The sequence below is a fragment of the Scyliorhinus torazame genome, chromosome 7, assembly GCF_047496885.1.
Source record: "Scyliorhinus torazame isolate Kashiwa2021f chromosome 7, sScyTor2.1, whole genome shotgun sequence".
NCBI lineage: Eukaryota > Metazoa > Chordata > Chondrichthyes > Carcharhiniformes > Scyliorhinidae > Scyliorhinus > Scyliorhinus torazame.
In genome coordinates this window covers 281,103,911-281,127,248 of record NC_092713.1, presented here as the reverse complement: position 1 = coordinate 281,127,248, position 23,338 = coordinate 281,103,911, and the positions used below count along the sequence as shown (strand labels likewise).

At 43.7% G+C, this 23,338-nt stretch overlaps 1 protein-coding gene across 1 annotated transcript in view; it reads right to left on the bottom strand.

The window, feature by feature from the left end:
- The window catches only part of LOC140427065 (heat shock 70 kDa protein 4-like), a 99,655-nt gene that overhangs the window by 75,602 nt on the left and 715 nt on the right, over window positions 1-23,338 (bottom strand). Inside the window, exon 2 of the mRNA XM_072512535.1 lies at window positions 3,299-3,356. Coding sequence (XP_072368636.1) covers window positions 3,299-3,356 — 58 coding nt within the window. The remainder of the gene's footprint in view (window positions 1-3,298; window positions 3,357-23,338) is intronic.

The window sequence follows — 23,338 nt, the reverse complement described above, 5'->3', positions numbered from 1 at the left end:
CAAATTGCTCCCAAGCGCGGGACAATCTTTTCACTACCCATTTCTCGTTATGGGCCTCCTCTGAGGGATCATAACTCACGCAGGCTTTCTGTCCTGTTTCTGTGGCATGGGAGATAAGGGTGCGGGTCCATTTGGCCATGTTGTCTGGGGACAAATGGGCACGGTCTAAGTCTCCAAAGACTGCTGCAAAGTGAATCCACAGGCGTCCAGCAAACGCTGTGGGGTGTTCGGATTTCTTTTGCCTACATTTGTTGAGGCCATCTACGGGGTCACCCCGGTTATACCCGATCGCATCCAGGATCGCGGTATGCATTTCTGCAAGGGTGCCTCCTCCTTACATTCTGTGGGTCGAGAAGGGCTGCTGCTACTGAAGGGTCTAAACTTAAAACCGTGAGCTTTACATGCTCTCGCTCATCCAGGCCGTACATGGTCGCCTGATGCTTAACTGTGGCAAAGAAATGGTGGGTGTCTGAGGTGGGGAGGAACGGTGTGATCTTATCGCACGCGTCCCGTAATTGGGTCACTGTTACGGGGGTGTAGTCTAGAAATTCCGTATCGTCCACTATGGCTGTGCGGCGGGTGGTTACTGGGTTCATTGGAGCGAGAACTATCTGCTGTGTGGGGGGTTGGGGCGCTTTTCTCTTTTGTGGCTTTCCCTGCGCACATGTTCCCTGAACATATCTCTGCGCGGTTTCGTTCAATTCTTCCCAATCAGGGCCGTCTTCCTGATCTAATCTTTCTCCAAAGGTTTCCTGAAACCCTTTCTGAACAGAAAGCAGCGATTGCAGCTCTGCAATCTGCTTCCGGCACTTTGCGTGATCTAACGTGCTTTGTCTTTGTTCTGCGGTGGCAGCATGGAGTGCTCTTAATGCTGCCTTGAGGTCACTACACTGTTTTTGTAATGCTACTACCTGTTTTTCTGTTTCTTCTCGTACCAGGACTGCACGTTGCGTGTCCTGATAGGCCTTTTCGTATTGAGACTGGAAGCTGCTCAAGTGCATCAGACAAGACTGGTGAGCCCTTTTGGCCTCATCCACCTCTCCATCTTTTGCTGCCAACTTCCTTCTCAATTCTAAATTCTCCTTTTCTACCTCGCTTACATCGAACTTACTCATACGATGTATGCCTTCAACTTCTTTCCGGAGCGTCCTAACGACCTCCTCGGTGCCTCGCAATTGTGCCTCGCAGGACACGATTGCCATCGGCTTGCGAGCTTTCCCTCAGCTCTTTTTGTATATCTCGCTCAGGTTCTCCCACCAAGTATGTCCTATACTCCCGGGACCCGATTCCTTGTTGTCACAGAATTCATTCCAAAGGGGCCATCCTTTCCCTTTGAGATATTTCCTGATCTCTTCCTCCCAAATGGGACATTGTCCCACTCTACTGCTGCTGGTCGCTGCAACCGCAAATTCCTCAGGATTCATGAGGCGCTGCATTGCCATCTTTCCTATCCGAACGCTTCTTTTAAATTTGGAACAGGGGAGCGGTGCTGTAAATACGGGTACGGCTTTCGCTACTTTCCGATATACAAACTTCCGATAGTTTTGACGCAACAAAAATCTATCAGTTTTACCTTATTGCCCTGTTAGTTACGCATGCATACACACACTTCCGAATTATGACTATTGATCAGAGCTGCTTGAACACTTGTGATTTTCTGATTCCAATTGGATCTCTAATTTCAAATTCTGGGTTCTCCCGGAGTGGTTTTCCACTTCTAGATCGGGTCCCAGCGGAGTCGCCAAATAATGTTGCTAACTTTTGCCTTAGTTTAATTGCTCTGTTTTATCACCTTTGCTCTCGAGTCGCCAGGTATCTTTATGATACCGCCACGTGGTTCAAGTCAGAGTAATGATCAATAATCCAATACACCGCTTAGTAAGATTTAAATCAAAGCACATTTATTATACACAGTAATCACTACTCATGCATAAATTCTACGTCTAAGCTACTTCTACGACTGACAGGCCAATACTTAACTTGGAACTGGCCCACCAGGTCAGGGAAACGAATGGCCTTTCGTTCGGGTTCTGAGCTTGCGGGATTCGAAGTTGGTACAGATTGGTAGCTAGGAGCGCCTATCTCGTAGCGAGCGTTGAAGTAAGACTTACTGGCTATCAGCGGTGGCTGGACCGGTCACTGTCAAGGGTTGGTTTGCGTTGCTGAGTGACCCGGTCAAGAAGAGAAGCAGAGGGGCCGATTTGAACTTGGGTTTGATTCTTATAGTCCCCAGGGGCTTCCCGCCTTTCGGGGCGGACCCTGTACCTGGTTCCAAGTGATTGGACTTTGTCCCAATCACTTGGTTTGATTTTCTCCAATGCTGGAGCAGTTCCCTGATCGATGGGCGGGCGGTCCTGAGGTGGTCGTTCACCTCCCATTGTGTAGGCTTCTGCTGGCGCCAAAGAGTCTGGTTTGGCTTCATGTGTCTAAATGTTGCTCATTGTTCCCGGGGATTGCTCATTAATATGAAGATGGCTGGTGTTTTGTTATGCTGATGGTTGCCGGTATCGATCTTGTCTGGCCTTTCCAGAGGTAAATACACACAACCTGCAGCTGCTCGTTTGTGTCCTGTTGGCTGACTTTCCCATCAGCCTTTGCTGTTCGCCATTTTAAATCGGGAGTTAGCCATTCTAAATCGGGAGTTAGCTATTTTAACTGGCTAGTCATATTGAATGACAGTGCAGATTCAACATGCCATATGTTTATTCCTCCTCTTATTTCTTGAGTTGTGCTTATAGTTTAAAAGAGTATGGTGATCTTATTGACCTTAATTTGTTTTGTAGCACACATCTTCCTGGTGAAAAAGGCAACACTTATGGTCAAACCTACCTCGTCCAATTCAATCAGGAATTAGGATCAGTAACTTCAGAAAAATGCTGAATGTGGTTCATACAAACTGCATGCCCTATCTGCCACCAGAACACAAGACCATGCCCAATGTAGCTATCAGATGACCCAAAGATTGCCTGTTTACATTTCTATTCATTCAGGATACTTTACCAATCTTGAATAGTTTACCATTATCTTCTCAGATTTGGATAGAAAACCTTTACAAGTGAGGACCCTTGACAGATTTCTCAGTAATGTCTTCTTATAATTCTCATGGATTTGGGAGGTAGCAAGCAGGGAGGGAGGTGAAAAAAAAAAAAAAAAATCACAATATTATTTAAAACTATGGTTCACCTGTACACCCAGGATATCAGCTAGATTACAGTTATGTCACAATAAAATGCTTAAAGCACCTTTGCCTTGAATTTTCCAACTCTTTGTAAAGGAAGATGTATTGAGCTCTTCCTACCTGGCTTTTGGCAGCTGCTCCAACTGACCGATTTCTGGGTCCCAAGGACACACAAGACCTGCAATTTCAAAGCAGAGTACATAATTAACCATTCCTGGATGTTAAATTGTATTGTGTTTGCACAGGTAATACTACTAAGCCAAAGGTGGCTCCATAACTGATCCCCACCCTCATGGGGGAAGCCAGAATATCAGTGCAAAAGACATGGCCGAAGCATTTGCAACTATCCTCAGCATTGTTTTTTGATCCATTTCAGCCTCCTCGCAAGGTGTCTAGCATTACAGATGCCAGTCTTCAGCTAAATCGATTCACTCCACATATTACTAAACAACTGAAGGCATGGGCTACAGCAAAGGCCATGGACCTCAACAGTATCCCAGACGAAAAAGAATGTGAAAAATAGTAAAAGACCATGTAGCCCACAAGCCTGTTCCATTATTCAATAAGATTGTTGATCGGATTATGGCCTCAACTGCACTTTCCTGCTCAATCTCCATAACCCTTAACCTACTTGAATTTATTCAGATTTTAAATCTACAAGGCTATGTTAGACAATGATCCTCCCTTCACTGCTTTTTTGGAAATAGAATTCCAAAGACTTAACAATCCAAGAAGAAATTACTCAGTTTAAATGGGAGATCTTTTATTTTGAAACTGAGCCCCCTAATTCCAGACTAAATCTGAGCCCCCTAATTCTGGACTCTTTTTTTTTTGAAGAGAGGTGTTGTAATTTGCAGTTTTCTATTTCGCCTGGACCTTTTCAAAAAAGAGGGAATTTTGGAAGATTACAACCAGTGCGTACACCATCTCTGCAGCCAGTTTACAACACTAGAATGCAGGCCATCAGGTCCAGCAGACTCATTGTTCAGGCCCATTATTTTTAAGTGATTATTTTTAAATTGCTCTCTCCCGCAGAAAGCTATTTGGCCAAACATGTCCAAATCAGCTTTTCAAATCCCCTGCCTCCTCCTTATTACCCTGCACATTATTCCTTTTCAGGTAACAGACTAATTACCATTTGAATGCTTCAACTGAAGCTGCCTCATGCATTCCAACCCCGACTATTCGCTGCATAAAGTTTCTCCTCGCAGCACTCTTGCATCTTTTGCCAATTACTTTAAATCTCTGCCCTTTCCTTCTCGATCCTTTCACAAGCGGAAACAGATTCTTTCTCCCCAAGCCCCTCATAATTTTGAACACCAAGACCAAATCTCCTCTCAACGTTCTTTTCTCAAGAAAAAGTCTTAATTTCTCCAATCTATCTTCATAACTCAAATTAATCTCTGGAACTCAAATTAATCTCTGGAACCATTCTTGTGAATCACTTCTGCACCTTTGCTTAATGTCTTCACAGAATGCTGCGCCCAGAACTGAACGCAATATTCCATCGGAGACTGAACTAGTGACTGATACAAATTAAACACAACAACCCCCCCTGCTCTTGTAATCTAATGAAATGAAAATGAAAATCGCTTGTCACAAGTAGGCTTCAAATGAAGTTACCGTGAAAAGCCCCTAGTCGCCACATTCCGGCGCCTGTTCGGGGAGGCTGTTACGGGAATTGAACCCGCGCTGCTGGCCTGCTTTAAAAGCCAGCTATATAGCCCTGTGCTATATGCCCCCATTACTAAAACACAGGTCACTTTGCTTTATTAACTGCTCTCTCAACCCATCCTGCCATCTTCAATAATTTATGCACATAGACACCCAGGTCCCTCTGCTCCTGCATCATCACCCCCCCCACCACCACCAAGAGCTGTTTCCTTTATTTTATACTGGGTCTCTATATTCCTCCTACCATAATTAATCACGTAATTTCTCTGCATTGAAATTCAACCATTACCTTTCTGTCCATTCCACCAAAATGTCTCTTCTGTACTATGCCCCCCAGTTCACAATTCTTCCAAATTCTGTATCATCGGCAAATTTTGAAATTTCACTCTGTACACCAAGTTCCAGGTCATTAATACACATCAGGAAAAGCAAGGGTCCCAACACTGACCCTTGGAGTCCCTCCCTTTATTTTCTAATACTTTGGGGAGCTTTTTGAGCCTTCTGCTGTGAAGACAGATACAAAATACTCGTTTAAAGTCTCTGCCATTTCCTCGTTTCCCATTATTCATTTCCTGTCACACATTTACTTTCTTCCTTTTTATATACTTGTCAAGACCTGATTTTATATTTTTTGCTGGTTTACTTTTGCGTTTGATAAGGTTCCCCACGGTAGGCTATTGCAAAAAATACGGAGGCTGGGGATTGAGGGTGATTTAGAGATGTGGATCAGAAATTGGCTAGCTGAAAGAAGACAGAGGGTGGTGGTTGATGGGAAATGTTCAGAATGGAGTACAGTCACAAGTGGAGTACCACAAGGATCTGTTCTGGGGCCGTTGCTGTTTGTCATTTTTATCAATGACCTAGAGGAAGGCGCAGAAGGGTGGGTGAGTAAATTTGCAGACGATACTAAAGTCGGTGGTGTTGTCGATAGTGTGGAAGGATGTAGCAGGTTACAGAGGGATATAGATAAGCTGCAGAGCTGGGCTGAGAGGTGGCAAATGGAGTTTAATGTAGAGAAGTGTGAGGTGATTCACTTTGGAAGGAATAACAGGAATGCGGAATATTTGGCTCATGGTAAAGTTCTTGAAAGTGTGGATGAGCTGAGGGATCTAGGTGTCCATGTACATAGATCCCTGAAAGTTGCCACCCAGGTTGATAGGGTTGTGAAGAAGGCCTATGGAGTGTTGGCCTTTATTGGTAGAGGGATTGAGTTCCGGAGTCGGGAGGTCATGTTGCAGCTGTACAGAACTCTGGTCCGGCCGCATTTGGAGTATTGCGTACAGTTCTGGTCACCGCACTATAGGAAGGACGTGGAGGCTTTGGAGCGGGTGCAGAGGAGATTTACCAGGATGTTGCCTGGTATGGAGGGAAAATCTTATGAGGAAAGGCTGATGGACTTGAGGTTGTTTTCGTTGGAGAGAAGAAGGTTAAGAGGAGACTTAATAGAGGCATACAAAATGATCAGGGGGTTGGATAGGGTGGACAGTGAGAGCCTTCTCCCGCGGATGGATATGGCTGGCACGAGGGGACATAACTTTAAACTGAGGGGTAATAGATATAGGACAGAGGTCAGAGGTAGGTTCTTTACGCAAAGAGTAGTGAGGCCGTGGAATGCCCTACCTGCTACAGTAGTGAACTCGCCAACATTGAGGGCATTTAAAAGTTTATTGGATAAACATATGGATGATAATGGCATAGTGTAGGTTAGATGGCTTTTGTTTCGGTGCAACATCGTGGGCCGAAGGGCCTGTACTGCGCTGTATTGTTCTATGTTCTATGTACTCCCCTAATTTCTCCCTATATTTCACATTTTGGCATCCTTAGCTGGTTTCTAAAATGCTCCCAATCTTCTGGCCTACCATTAATCTCCACAGCATTGAATACCTTTCCTTTCAATTGGACACCGTCCTTCGCTTCCTAGGTTAGCCAAGGATGGTGTATCCTTCTCTCAGATTCTTTTATTCTCAATGGAATACATCTTTAGTAATAGTTATGGAACTTATCGTTAAATGTCTGCCGCTGCTTCTCTACTGTTTTAAGTTAATCCCCATTCCACTTTGGCCAACTCTGTCTTCATACCTTTGTAATTGCCGAAGTCTAAAATACTAATCTTAGACCCACATTTCTAACTTTTAAGCTGAATATGATATTCTATTATGTGATCAACATGCTTGCCAAAGGGAACTTTCACTATTAGATCATTAATTAATCTGGCCCCATTACACATTACCGGTTTAAAATAGCCTGTTCCCTGGTTGGTTCTAGAATGTATTCTTCCAAGAAGCTATCTTGAATGCACTCCATGAACTCACCCTCAAGTCTACCTTTGCCAATTTGATTCCTTGGTAGCACTGAAGACTTGTGCTCCCGAACCAACCGCACACCAGCCAAACTGTTCTAGCACAGCTACAATACTGGCATCTACTTGATGTTGGAAACCTGCCCAGTTATGCCCAGCACACACAAAAAAACCTAAATTCAAATTGGACAATTCACACCCCAGTCTACTTTCAATCATCAGCAAAGTGATAGAAGGTATCATTAACAGTGTATCAAGCAGCACCACACAGCAATAACTGCCTTACGAATGGTCAGCTCAGGTTCCAATCAGGGTCACACAGCTCCTGAATTAATTGACAACATCTGTCCAAACACTGACAAAAATGCTCAATCCAAGAATTGATAAACCTCTGCACTGGTTGGGAGCCATACTTCATGCAAAGCAAGATGGTTGTGGTTGTTGAAGGCTCATTATCTCCACCCCAAGGCAACCCAACAGGTTGCAAAATCGCTGGAGGAGAGTGAATTTGCACCCAAATGTCTCCAAGAAGTCCTGGAAAATTAAATCACAGGATGGCCAGAGGAAGTCACCTCATACGTGGAAGTGAGAGATTCAGCAAATGACAGATTCTGCAAGGAGTTGTACCTCCAATCACCAGTCATTTCTCTATGTTGGAGTGCAGCTCCTGCAAACTCAACACCATCCAGCACAAAGCAACCTGCTAAATCAGCAAACCATCCATCACCATAAACATTCACTCCTTCCACCACTGTCGCACAGTGACAACAGTATGTACCAGCTACAAGATGCATTGCAAGCCAAGCCTCCTTTGACAGCACCCTCCAAACCTGTGACCTTTACCACCCAGCAAGGGCATCAGATGCACATGAACGCTATCTGAAAATTCCCCTCAAGACACACACCATCCTGACGTAAAACAAGTTCACCCCTCCAATTACCTAAAAGCAACAAGTGTACTCACACCAGATTGCGGCAATTCAAGATGGCAGATCACCATTACCTTCACAATTAGGACATGGACAGGGTGGGATAGGGAGCAGCTGTTCCTTTTAGTTGAATGGTCAGTTACGAGGGGATACAATTTCAAGGTGAGGGGCGGGAGGTTTAGGAGCGATAGGAGGGAAAACCCTTTTACCCAGAGGGTGGTGACGGTCGGGAATGCACTGCCTAGGATGGTGGTAGAGGCGGGTTGCCTCTCATCCCTAAAACCTACAGGCCAAGTGCTGGCAAATGGGATTAGGTAGGTAGGTCAGGTAGGCATGGAAGACACCAGACTTGTTGGGCCGCCGGGCCTCTTCTGCACTGTGATTCTGTGAATTCCAATTTTCAAGTCAAAATAAAAAAAATATGCTTTCACTACAATTTGTTGAATGACAGTTCAGTAAATTATGGTTCAGTGTTTAATTTTCATTTCTGTGTATAATATGGTGCTTCAAGTGCCAGCACCTATAGGTAGCCTGCGCCGATTCCATCAGTGCACAATGCTGACTTACAACTGCGAGTTAATATCCCTGCCAAAAACAGCCAACCCAGACCATGACCTTGTACAGAATTGATAACAATAATAATAGTAATGTTAGTCATGACCAGCAGAGATCGACAATATTCCTCAAATTAGCAGATGGTTAATCCTACTTCGGCCATCTTCAGCTGGGCTCCAAATATGGATCAGACTGTATTACAGTGGCAGATGCAATCAGATTTGAAAAGTTAGTAAGAGAAGCCTTTACAAAAACTTCAACTTTTTATTTATATTGGTATTTATTTAAAAGAAATGTCACAAAAACCGTTGTATGTCCTGAACCACATGTAATGGTGCTGGAAAGAGCAAAAGTTACAATGCATATTGCTGCCTTTTTCTTTCATGAACTACATTCCTGTTTTGAAGACTTTGTAGCTAATTGTAAGCAGTTGCACCATGATAAAACTTCTCAGCAAATTTATCACCACAGCATTACTGCAGTGATATCATTTTTCCAGGAAGAGATGCCTGAAGCAAAATGAACGATGGATAAAAATTTTGGACTTGCACAAATACACTATAGCATCATATGGTTCGAAATACAAGATGAAGGACTTAGCTTGCAAGCGAGTGATGAAAATAGGTAGGGCTGATTTCAAATAAAAATGAGGGAAAGAAAATTATGGTGGTATTTTGAGAGAAAACCTTGTCCAAAATAAAGCATTATGATTAACATTCCCAATTACATTAAAAACTCCACATCAAGAATTATCTGCACTGAACCTACTTGCCAGACAAGTACAGTGGGTAACAAAAGTCCATTGTGGTGTGTTTTGGACACTGGCCAATCAATCTAAATCAATCTTTTGCAGTGATTTGTGACCTTGAAAGTATTTCTTGCACTGTTGTAACTGCAAGGTGTTACTTTAACTCTCAGATAAAGGGTCAACATTAAGGGTCCACCTGGAAGCAAATAATTTGTACAATGACTGTAGACTAGAAATTGAGAATCAATTGAACATCAAGCAAACTTCTTTTGAAGCCTAACTCTAATACCAGATATAATAAATAAAAACAAAAAATATAATAAAAACAAAGTGCTAAAAATATTCAGCAGGCCTAGCAGCATCTGTGCAAATTAAACTAATTCTGATGAAACTGAACTTAGAAAAGAGAAAAAAAGTAGAAGAGACAAGGTAACAAAAGGGAATACAAAAGTTTCCCAAAGCATATTAATCATAACAAGATGGTGGTAAAAGGAGTGGGATCAATTTGGGACAAAAGAGATTTACTCAGAGGCAGAAGGCATGGTCAGGGCAGTAAAGAGTACTCCTCTTCTTTCTTTACCAAGGACGATGAGTTACCAAAATCAATGAAAGATAAGTAGTTAAGACACTGGTTGGGCTAACATTTGGAAATAGGAGGTATTTTGATAGTCACCAAAATTAGATCAGATAGACAATTGCAAGAGTGATAACTGCAGATGCACTGGTCATATCTAGAGGACCGTAAATTATAAATGTTATTAGCTTGTTCAAAAAAAGAGATACAAGGGTAAGACTAGCACTCAAAGGCAATCAGTTTACTCTTGACAGTGGGCAAACTTTGAAATACAGTAATATGTAACAGTCATTTGGACAAACATAGATGAATTAATGAAAGCTAGAATGAGTTGGTTTTACTGGCCAAATCATGGTCAAATAACTGGATTTAAATTTTTGATCAGATAACAGAGGGCAATGAGAGTGATTAGGCCTTCCAAAAGAAGTTTGATATATTATCATGTAATAGATTTGTCAGCAAAGTCAGAATTCATGAAAGAAAAGGGACAATGAAGGATGGGAAAGATGTCAGTTGAGTGACAGGAAATGGAGAAGTTGTGAAGTGTTGTTTTCCGACTGCAGGAACATAACAGGGATCAATATTAACATTGTCTGGGAGGAAAAACAAACCGGATCCGGGCAATACAAAATAAAGGATACAATTCTGAAAGAGGTGCAGTAGCACAGAGACATCGGGTATACGTGCAAAGGGTCGTTGTGGTGGCAGAGCAGGTTGAGAAAATGATTAAAAAGGCTTTCAGGATCCTAGGCTTGATGAAGAGGCATAGAGTACAAAAGCCAAGGAAATTATAATAAACATTTATAAAGCACTCATTTAGCCTCAAAATGGAGTACGGTGTCCAATGCTGAGAACTGTTCTTTAAGGAGGATTTTAGAGAGTGAAAAAGATTTGGACATATTTGAGAATCACTCCTTGGGAAGCGAAGATCGAGAGATGTTCAAAATCATGCAATGTCTGGACACAGAAGATGAAGAGAAATACATTTTAATCAGAGAAATGGGAAGGCAACTTATTATCTAAATGGGGAGAGACTTTGGGGTGCTCTGTTGCAGAGGGATCTGGGGGTCCTCGTTCATGAGTCATAGAAAACAGGCATGCAGTGATAGCAGATAATAAAAAAAGTGAATGGAATGTTGGCATTTACAGCTAAAGGACTAGAGTTTAAAAGTAAGGAAGTGTTGTTGCAATTATACAAGGCATTGGTGAGACCACACCTGGAGTATTGTGCACAGTTTTGGTCCCCTTATTTGAGGAAACATGTAGTGGCATTGGAGGCAGTTCAGAGGAGGTTCACTAGATTGATTCCAGAGATGAGACGCTTGTCGTAAGAAGAGAGATTGAACAGTTTAGGCCTATACTCTCTAGAGTTTAGAAGAATGAGGGGGCATCAAATTGAGGTATACAAGATGATAAAAAGTATGGATAAAATAGACATGAAGAAGATGCTTCCACTTGTGGGGCATTCCAGAACGAGGGCTCAGTCTTTGGATAAAAGGGGTAGCAAATTTAAAACAGAGTTGAGGAGAAACTATTTCTTCCAAAGGGGTCTGAATCTGTGAATTTGCTAACCCAGAGTGTGATGGATGGTAGGACAATGAGTAAATTTAAGGAGTTACCCAGATTTTTAATTGATAATGGGTTGAAGGGTTATGGAGAATGGGCAGGATGGTGGCATTCAGGCCAGGATGAGGCCAGCCATGATCAAATGGGGAGCAGACTCAAATGGCCTAATTCTACTCCTTTATATTATGAACTATTTCTTTTCTGTAAGGGTCAAGAACCCAAAGACAATGACAACCATGGAATTTACAGTGCAGACGGAGGCCATTTGGCCCATTGAGTCTGCACCAAAACTTGGAATGAGCACCCTACCCCCGTAACCCCATCTAACCTGTTTTGGACACAAAGGGCAATTTAGCATGGCCAATCCACCTAACTTGCACATCTTTGGACGGTGGGAGGAAACCAGAGCATTCCTTTCCAGATGATTATACATCCGGTCTCTTATAAACCTTTCCAAGATTTTGCCCACAACAGAAGTAAGGCTCACGGGTCTATAGTTACCAGGGTTGTCTCTACTCCCCTTCTTGAACAAGGGGACAACATTTGCTATCCTCCAGTCTTCTGGCACTATTCCTGTAGACAAAGATGACTTAAAGATCAAAGCCAAAGGCTCAGCAATCTCCTCCCTAGCTTCCCAGAGAATCCTAGGATAAATCCCATCCAGCCAAGGGGACTTATCTATTTTCACACTTTCCAGAATTGCTAACACCTCCTCCTTATGAACCTCAAGCCCTTCTAGTCTAGTCGCCTGAATCTCAGTATTCTCCTCGACAACATTGTCTTTTTCCTGTGTGAATACGGACGAAAAATATTCATTTAGCACCTCTCCTATCTCCTCGGACTCCAAGCACAACTTCCCACTACTGTCCTTGACTGGCCCTACTCTTACCCTAGTCATTCGTTTATTCCTGACATAACTATAGAAAGTTTTAGGGTTATCCTTGATCCTACCTGCCAAAGACTTCTCATGTCCCCTCCTGGCTCTTCTTAGCTCTCTCTTTAGGTCCTTCCTAGCTAACTTGTAACTCCCGAGCGCCCTAACTGAACCTTCATGTCTCATCTTTACATAAGCCTCCTTCTTCCTTTTGACAAGTGTTTCGACTGCTTTAGTAAACCACGGTTCCCTTGCTCGACCACTTCCACCCTGCCTGACAGGTACATACTCATCAAGGACACGCAGTAGCTGTTCCTTGAACAAGCTCCACATTTCCATTGTGCCCATCCACTGCAGTTTTCCTCTCCATCCAATGCATCCTAAGTCTTGCCTCATCGCATCATAATTGCCTTTCCCCCAGATATAACTCTTGTCCTGCGGTATATACCTATCCCTTTCCATCACTAAAGTAAACGCAATCGAATTGTGGTCACTATCACCAAAGTGCTCACCTACCTCCAAATCTAACACCTGTCCTGGTTCATTACCCAGTACCAAATCCAATATGGCCTCGCCTCTCGTTGGTCTATCTACATACTGTGTCAGGAAACCCTCCTGCACACATTGGACAAAAACGGACCCATCTAAAGTACTCAAACTATAGCGTTCCCAGTCAATATTTGGGACGTTAAAGTCCCTCATAACAACTACCCTGTTGCTTTCGCTCCTATCCAGAATCATCTTTGCAATCCTTTCCTCTACATCTCTGGAACTTTTTGGAGGCCTATAGAAAACCCCTAAGAGGGTGACCTCTCCTTTCCCGTTTCTAACTGGAGCTCATACTACCTCAGTAGACGAGTCCTCATCAAACATCCTTTCTGCCACCGTAATACTGTCCTTGACTAACAATACCACCCCTCCCCCTCTTTTGCCATCTTCCCTGAGCTTACTGAAATATCTAAACCCCGGCACCTGCAACAACCATTCCTGTCCCTGCTCTATCCATGCCACCAAAATGGCCACAACATCGAAGTCCCAGGTACTAACCCATGCCGCAAGTTCACCCACCTTATTCCGGATGCTCCTGGCATTGAAGAAGACACACTTTAAACCACCTTCCTGCCTGCCGGTACACTCCTGCAACTTTGAAACCTTACTCAAGACCTCACTACTCTCAACCTCCTGTATACTGGAGCTACAATTCAGGTTCCCAAGCCCCTGCTGAACTCGCTTAAACCGTCCCAGAGAGCATTAGCAAATTCCCCCCCCCCCCCCAGGATATTGGTACCCCTCTGGTCCAGGTGTAGACCATCCCGTTTGTAGAGGTCCCACTGACCCCAGAATGAGCCCCAATTATCCAAAACTCTGAAACCCTCCCTCCTGCACCATCCCTGTAGCCACGTGTTCAACTCCTCTCTCTCCCTATTCCTCATCTCGCTATCATGTGGCACGGGTAACAACCCAGAGATAATAACTCTGTTTGTCCTAGATCTAAGTTTTCTGTTTGTCCTAGATCTAAGTTTCCACCCTAACTCCCTGAATTCCTGCCTTACATCCCTATCCCTTTCCCTACCTATGTCGTTGGTACCTATGTGGACCACGACTTGGGGCTGCTCCCCCTCCCCCTTAAGGATCCCGAAAACACGATACGAGACATCATGCACCCTGGCACCTGGGAGGCAACACATCAACCGCGAGTCCCTCTCGTTCCCACAGAATCTCCTATCTATCCCCCTAACTATGGAGTCTCCAATGACTAATGCTCTACTCCTCTCCCCCCTTCCCTTCTGAGCAACAGGGACAGACTCTGTGCCAGAGACCTGTATCCCATGGCTTTCCCCTGGTAAGTCGTCGCCCCAACAGTATCCAAAGCGGTATACTTGTGACTAAGGGGAACAACCACAAGGGATCCCTGTAAGAACATAAGAACTATGAGCAGGAGTAGGCCATCTGGCCCCTCGAGCCTGCTCCGCCATTCAATGAGATCATGGCTGATCTTTTGTGGACTCAGCTCCACTTTCCGGGCCCGAACACCATAACCCTGAATCCCTTTATTCTTCAAAAAACTATCTATCTTTATCTTAAAAACATTTAATGAAGGAGCCTCTACTGCTTCACTGGGCAAGGAATTCCATAGATTCACACCCCTTTGGGTGAAGAAGTTCCTCCTAAACTCAGTCCTAAATCTACTTCCCCTTATTTTGAGGCTATGCCCCCTAGTTCTGCTTTCACCCGCCAGTGGAAACAACCTGCCCGCATCTATCCTATCTATTCCCTTTAGTCCCTGTACGGACTGCTTCCTCCCAGCCCCTCTCACCATCACCCATCTATCTTTATTCTTCGGAGTAACTACATCCCTGAGACTTCTATCTATGACCACCTCTGCCTCCCAAATGATCCGAAGTTCATCCAGCTCCAGTTCCCTAACACGGTTTCTGAGGAGCTGGAGATGGGTGCACTTCCCACAGATGAAATCAGCAGGGACATTGATGGCGTCCCTCACCTCAAACATTCTGCAGAGAACATTGCACTACCTTCCCTTCCATCCCCTCTAGATAAAAAAAAAAAGAGCTTACCTGTTATTCACACCCCTTCTCAGCAAGCACTCACTCAGCAACCTCTGCACCCCGCACAATAACACCGGAGGGAAAAGAAAAGTAAAACTACTTACCAGTCACCTGCCAATCCCTTACCTCCAGGCTGTGACGTCACGGTTCAACTTCTTTCTACTTCTACCTGCCCTCGAGCCTTCCTCTTGATCTTTACAGCGGTTGTTTTCTTTTGGTTAGATGGGGTAGGGAAACACTGAAGAAGTGTTTCGGGTTGAAGTGTCACTTGACAACAGCTCCTCCACAAACCACCTTCAAGTTAGGGTGAGCACAACGGATGTATGCACATTTCCCCCGCAACAGCCAATCAGCAGCTCTGCTCTACTGCCCTCTGCTGGAGGTTGCATGGGATTGTGGCACAGTGGTTAGCACTGCTGCATCACAGCGCCATAGATCCGGGTTCAATTCTGGCCTTGGGTGACTTCTCGTGACTGCACTGGTTCCCTCCGGGTACTCCTGTTTCCTCCCACAGCCCAATGAACAGCAAGTTAGGTGGACTAGCCATGCTAAATTGCCCTTTGTTGAGGGATGTGCAGGTTAGATGGGGTTACGGGGATGGAGTGGGCCTAGTTAGGGTACTCTTTGAGTGTCGGTGTAGACCCAATGGGCTGAATAACCCCCTCCTGCATTTTAGGAATTCTATGGTTCGATATGTCCTCCCTTATAAATAGAGAAACAAGTAATTCTCTCTTCTGACATATGCATAGAGTTCAACTGGGTAGAAATGTTTTTGTTTGACGTTTCCTGTTGTTGGAGAGACTAGATCGAGAAGACAGTTTAAAAATATGAGGTTTCAGGGCAGCACGGAGGCACAGTGGTTAGAACTGCTGCCTCACGGTGCCAAGGACCGTGTTCGATCCCGGCCCCGGGTCACTGCCTGTGTGGAGTTTGCATGGCACTGCTGCCTCACAGCGCCAGGGACCCTGATTCAATTCCGGCCTTGGGTGACTGTGTGGAGTTTGCACTTTCTCCGTCTGCATGGGTTTTCACCCACTGTCCAAAAATGTGCAGATTAGGTGATTGGCCATGCTAAATTGCCCCTCGTGTCCAAAAGGTTAGGGGGATAGGGTCAAGTCTGGTCTCGATGGGACGAATGGCCTCCTTCTGCACTGTAGAGATTCTATGATTCTCCCCATGTCTCACCCCCACAACCCAAAGATGTGAAGGGCAGGTGGATTTGGCCGCTTAATTGGAAAAATAATTAATTGGGTTTCCTCTTAAAGACAGATGAGGAAAACATTTTTCCCGAGGGTGGTTAGGCTGTGGAATTCTCTTCCCCAGAAAGCAGTGGATCTGTGCGAATTTATTCAAGGCGGGGTTTGATCAATTTTGATCTACATGGGAGCAAGGGTTATGGGGGGGGCAGGCAAGAAAACACAAGGCCACAAGCAGATTAGTCATGATCTTATTGATTGGCAGAGAAGGCTTAAAGGGCTGAATGGTCTACTCGTACTCCTAAGTCTTATGTCCCTATGTTGTTTTCTGCTCTGTCAGCTGCTAATACAGTTAGATCATACAAAATTCATACCCTGTGCCACTGAACATGGATGTCAGAGAAAACCCCCATATTATGTACAAAAATGTCATGAAGTAGCCACCAAAATTTACATTGGCATTTATCCTAGATAAATCTGTCAGGGAGGGAATACCCAGTCAATTTGGTGCACTTGCTTAAAGTATAGTACCCAATTGATGCTTAATTCAGCATATATCTATGTAACAGAATTAATATACATAGTTACATAGAACATACAGTGCAGAAGGAGGCCATTCGGCCCATCGAGTCTGCACCGACCCACATTAATCCCTCACTTCCACCTTATCCCGCAACCCAATAACCCCTCCCAACCCTTATGGACACTACGGGTAATTTAGCATGGCCAATCCACCTAACCTGCACGTCTTTGGACTGTGGGAGGAAACCGGAGCGCCCGGAGGAAACCCACGCGGACACGGGGAGAACGTGCAAACTCCGCACAGACAGTGACCCAGCGGGGAATCGAACCTGGGACCCTGGCGCTGTGAAGCCACAGTGCTAATCACTTGTGCTACCGTGCTGCCCCTAAATCTCTTAAATCTCTGCTTATACAAGATTTTCTGTAAAAAAAAAGTAAAATAATGGCACTTTTTCCCCCTTCAGACTAAGACTGATGATTCCAACCATTATCTTCCTAATTTTCATTAATACTCCCTTACTACATAACCCAAGAATACTTAAAAATGCATTCCTCATTAAAACCCTTTTCCTAGTTGAGGATCGTCAAGCACAAATCCAAATGAGATCATTTTGTCCAACAATCTAACCACTAATGTAAAAAAGGTACCAGGAGACTTCTGCTTTTATTTTAAAAAAACAGGAGAAAAGAAAGATATTGAGAATGCATAAGTTCCAGAATCAGAGTCCAAAATGAGGAATAAAGAACTGACATGGAGGTAGTAGTGAGCATTATGAAATACCGTACAAAGGATGTTTAAAATCACTGGCATGCTTCTTGTCAACATCTCGCTGCATGGTGCGTAATTTATCCTGACAGGTTCGGGAGATTTTGGGGGGGGGGGAGCATCCTAGCCCCTAGCAAGAAATGGATGATGAATCCCAGGTAGAGTTTGAAAATTGGCCGCCAAATTATCCCGTTCTTGATGCTCATCACGAGAGGTTGGAAGTGGCCGAACGTGTACAGTCATTCTCCCCGGTCAGGTTATGGATTGTCTGGGCGACCGAAAGACGGCATGGCGGCTCGTGTTTTGATTGATGGAATCCGGGAGAGATCCCGAGAGTACTCATTTGCCTTAGTGTGCGACATGGAAGATGTCTTTGCCCCTCACTTCTGCAGTTCTTCGATAATCCTGATTGTTGCTCCCTGTAGATCTCGTTGACTCTTTATTGCGGTCTGTTTTTCTGTAGGAGTGGGCCCAATGCAAGCATGATGGCTTGTGCTGCTGCTTATTCCAATCCTGTTGTCCCATGTTAATCAGGTCATTTTAAATCAATTATGGGAAATGTGATTGGTGCAGTTTTACTCCTTTTGGTTATTGTGTCTTATAATCCTCATGGTTGGGGAAGGAAGTGTTTTTTGCCACAACCCGTCTCATTTATGAAGAGGGTGGAACTGGGACAGGGTGAATATGGTTGTTACAGTTAGTTCAGTCCTCACTGAAATTGAGGATAGCCCCCCAGTTAGAGCTAATCTGCTTTGGGATTTTTTGGATTTTTATATCCTTTGAATTAAGAATCAGTGTCTTCATCTTTCTTTGGCCTTGGTGGAGTTTGTATACTGGGAAGGACTGGGTTCCTTCGGTCTCCGTGGAATCATTAATAGAATCCCTACAGTGCAGAATGAGACCATTCAGCCCATCAAATCTGCACCGGCCTTCTGAAAGAGCACTCCAGCCAAGCCCAGTTCCCCGTGCCTTCTTGAGGTTCCGTTTTCCCTTCCCTCTGTTTGGTTCTCGGTGTTCCTCTTCTGGGCTATTGTGGTGGTTGGATTGTTGAGGAGGAAGGCTGCTCATCTTTCTGCGACAGTGCTGCTTTGAACTAGGCTGGGTGTTCGCTCTCTGGGACCTCTCTTCTCTTCATCTGGATGAGCATTGTGTTGGTCCATAACATTCTCTGGCCTGGTGGTTTGGAGGGGAGAGTTTCTGTGATGATTCCTCTTTTTCTTGGGCAGGAGCAACCCCCCCCCCCCCCCCCCCAACTCTCTTGGTTGGGACTGGAATAATCATCCTCTTGTGGTACGTAGCTCTGGATGGGTTGGAAAGATACAAGCTCAACAGGGGTGCAGGTTTTTTGGGGTGAGCTGGAGGCCAGGTGTTTGGGGGTTAGTTGCGTTGTGCAGTACGTACACAGCTCCCCATAGATCTGGAAAGAGAAGGCTGTGTTGGGTCATTGGTGCTGCTGGTGTAGAGGGGGATGTATGTTGGTACACACCTGATCATGGCGTAGAAAGTTTATTCTGATGTCCTATGATCTTTGTGGGGTGCGGTGAGAGAGGCAGCGCACCATTTTGTCATGTTTTCACAATCCTATCCGGTTATCCCTCTGGTGGGCTGATGTGGGTATCTAGTTCTATCTAATGATGGTATGAAGCCAGTTGTGATGATGTTCTCCTGTTCCTTGCTGTGTTTATGTAGGTTAAGCCATTTCTGCTTTTTCCATTCATTGCTTTTGGCAATGTATTATTTTGTAACTTGAATTATTTTATAAAATGTAAAATCGTAATGAACATACTTATTTTTTAAAAAATCACAGGCATTCTGGAGAAAAAAATATTTGGTGTGGCTGCTTTATGGAGAAAGAAGTTTCCTTTGGAAAGGATACTGGGTAGGGGTCAAAACAATCACCTACATTCCCAATGCGGTTAAATATGAATTATCGACTATCTGTCTTCAGCAACCATGGCTTTCCATCCCTACATTCTCCCCTTACTTCAGAGGGAAGATGCAAAAATATTGCATTTTATTAAGTAACAAAAAACACTTTAGTTAACAAGAACAGCATCTCAGTTTTGCTTCACAAGAGAACATGTCCAGTAATGTTGCAAAACTTGCCATGAATAAATTAAGTCTGGTGCATTTGTTGCGACAAGTTATGGAATGGCAGATGGATCATTGCCAGAATGGCAGATGGATAAATATAAGGCAGCTCAAAAGTATAAGGAAAGAATTGTACGATTAGTTCATTCACAAAATCAGTAATTTTATCTTATTGCCACCTTATATTAAAGGACTGGGAACTATCGCAGAGATGTATGATTAATCAGTATAACCCACTTCTGGGACACTGGACTAGATGCCCCTGACTTGACATTTGAGTGCAGCTGTATGTATTACAAGCTTTGCATTGGCAAAGATTAGGAACAGTTGAGCCGAACAGCCATTTACAGCCAGCCATAATTATATGCTTAAACTGAGATCTTGGTGGGGATTAAAGGAAATTTGCTTCCTTTGGGCATGAAGACATAGACGTCAAATTATTGTTTACAATCTCTAAAGGTGATTTCATAAAACAAGCTTCCAATAAAAAAGTTGGACGGTGAAATCTCACCCATAGTAGGAATCAGGGTGGCACTTGGGACATCACTGAATGCTCTTCAAATTTTGACATCTGAACATTAATTCTCTGCGAACAGGTTATGGTGGCATGGAGGACAAGAGCAAGCCAGGGCAGGAAAGGGCCATAAAACCTTTCAGCCCGTAAGTGTGATGAAACCACTTTGCAAATTCTATTCCTGGACACCATTGGAATGAGGCTCGATGCAAAGTTGCTTCAGCAGAGATATCATCTGTCAAATTGGCTGGGTCTCGTTATGTTCCAGGGTGCCTACAGGTCTTCTCTATCGCATTTGGTTGGTCAGGTTGTGCAGCAGCTAACATGGAAACCCTTGTGGGCTGCATTGGAATATGGAACCAAACTGTGCAAAATCTGATATGGTCCTTTAGGTTGTCTGTTACAGACATGTTCAATTTTCCTGTCGGCTGCATGCATGTTTATGACTATTATAATAGTGTCACAAACCAAGTTCCAACATAGCCTTGTTCTTTGAGGAATCATTCTTCTGCTCTGTTTTCTCTTTCAAACAGCCCAGACAGAAGATTATCTGAAAAGAAAATTATAACTGCTACCTGGGAAGTCGGCATTCAGCTGCATGCTCCTGTGTTTTTCTGTGCATGAACAATCTGCACATTGACGGAATGCAAGTTCATGAAGGTTGCTACGTTGTATGTAGAGGTCTGGGTAGCCACACTGCCAACATTAATAACTTTGAGGGGCGGCACGGTGGCTAGCACTGCTGTCTCATGGCGTTGAGGACCTGGGTTTGATCCCGGCCCCGGGTCATTGTCCATGTAGTTTGCACATTCTCCCTGTGACTGCGTGGGTCTCACCCTTACAACCTTAAAGGATGTACAAGGTAGGTGGATTGGCCACGCTAAATTGCCCCTTAATTGGAAAAAAGAATTGGGTACTCTAAATTTATAAACAAAAAAAAAAAACCCATTAATAACTTTGGGAAATCAAATGATGCAGGAAAATTTTCAATTTTCCCAGAAGTAGGTGCCTTGAAATAAACAGCAGTGACCTACTTGTTGTACCTGCAGACTGTTATTGGCTGCCTTAGCTTGGATAGAGTCTGAAGCATTATGGTGGCCTTTATTGCTGGTGTCATCTTTTTTATTCAATGGATATGGGTATCACTGGCTCAACAACATTTATTGCCCATCCCTTAAACTGGGTGGCTTTTAAGCCATTTCACAAGGCATTGAGCCAACCACATTTGTTGTGGATGTGGAGTTACATGTTGGCCAGACCAGATAAGGATGGCAGATTCCCTTCCCTAATGAACATGAGTGAACCAAATGGGGATTGACAACAAGTTGAAAAAGGTTTCATGGTGATCATCAAACTTTTAATTCCAGATTTTAAAAGAAATTTAATTCTAATTTAACCATCTGCCATGGTGGGATTCAAGCTTGGATCCCCAGAGCATTACCCATGATTTCTGGATTGTTAGTCCAGTGACATTACCACAACGCCACCACCTCTATTGTGGAAATGGTTAGCTGCAGGTCAAATTCCAGATGACAATCCGTTAATACTTTACAGATGAAGCAGTCACCCAGGTGTAAGTACCTGATGTTGCAGTCATGCCTATGTGGGTCAACAGCAGATACAAGCTATCCACAAATGGTACAAGTGCATCTCATTAGAATCTGTCATTATCCACCTTCAAAAAGAGGAAAGCCCACTGAAATTTGTATTGCAGTATACAAATATCCATCTCAAAAGTCATGTAGTTCAAGTTTTCATGACTAATTTTCTCCAAGATCTGATTGACTGAATATCATGATTGCTCATTTTATATTGGTTAGCTGGTTTTGAATTTTATATTGGGTTAGCTGGTTTTGCAGAGTAAATGCTGAAGAATCAGGGTTATATCTCCACCCATTCTCCAGGTCCTCACATGCCCAATCCATGCCACCACAAATGATAATGTTTGAAAACAAGGCATTTATAACTGCAGGTAATCAAACCTGTTGTATGCAATTCTAACTATCCCAGTTTTCAAAAAGATGCATAGAGCACGCAGGGAGAAAAATGTTTCTTCTGGCAAGTGGGTCACTTACCAGAGATCCTAGATTTCTCTCTTCCTCTCCTCTACACAATTGTTGAGATTTAAAATGCAATACCTGAAAGGGTGGTGAAATCAGATTCAAGACCTTTCACATACCAGAAGAGGGCTAATTTGAAGAGTTATGGGGAAAGAAGCTGGAATGTCTACCAAGCTGGACAGCTCTTGAAATAGCTGACACAGACACTGCAGACTGAATGCACCTTATAACATGGCAAGAGAACAATGATGAGAGATTTAAACCATAAAATTAAATTATCAGAAAAAAGGAAATCTTTGAAACATGATATAAGTAAATTACGAAACTTGAATTGACTGCAGAACAGAGGAACAACCTAATTAACATGGCATAAGCAAAACCTGATTAAAACACTGTACAAAAAATGGCTAATACAATATTGATTAACACCTTCATGTCATGTCAATTAACACAGGCAGTGAGCTGCAGTTTCTCTAACCTACTACTGCAATATGTCAGAGGCTGGCTTAGCATGGGGACAGATGTGTAGCATGCAAGAGTGAAAGTCAAGAGGAAAACTGATCACTTTTCACTGATGCAGGTTGAAAAAACTGATTTAGAAATGTTTCAGTGGAGTAGCAAAATGCTGCACTAGATCAACAAAAGATTGCACATCTTCACTGCAACATGCTTTGAGGGAGGGCAAGGGTGCCAAGCAAGGCAGGAAGAGAGGGGGAAAGGTGCAAGCTAAGCGGAGAAAGATGGCAAGTAAAATACTGTGGATGTTGTAAATCAGAAATAAAATAATTGCCAGAAACACTCAGGCAAGGCAGCCACTGTGGAGATACAAGCTCACATTTTAGGGTGACGACATTTCGTGGGAGGGAGGGAAAAGAGATCAGGTGGGATTTGTTTAATGTTCTTGAAATCATGATCAATCTTACATGCGACATTAACTTCCCAGCACACACAATGTAATTAAACAGATAAGTAATACATCAGAATGAGAGATTAACAGCCACTGTAAACATTACTGAAGCAAAATAACATTTGTGGATGGGGGGGGGGGGGGGGGGGCGGAAGAGATTAGAACCCAAATCCCACTCGCCACCAATCCCCAAACAAAACATCCCCCCTCCCCAAACTAAAACACCTAGGGAACATTGTCAATCCTGGTGATATATTTCGTAATAATCTTAACACAGTGCAACTCACTTTCAAACTTGCATTAATGAAAGAGGCGCAA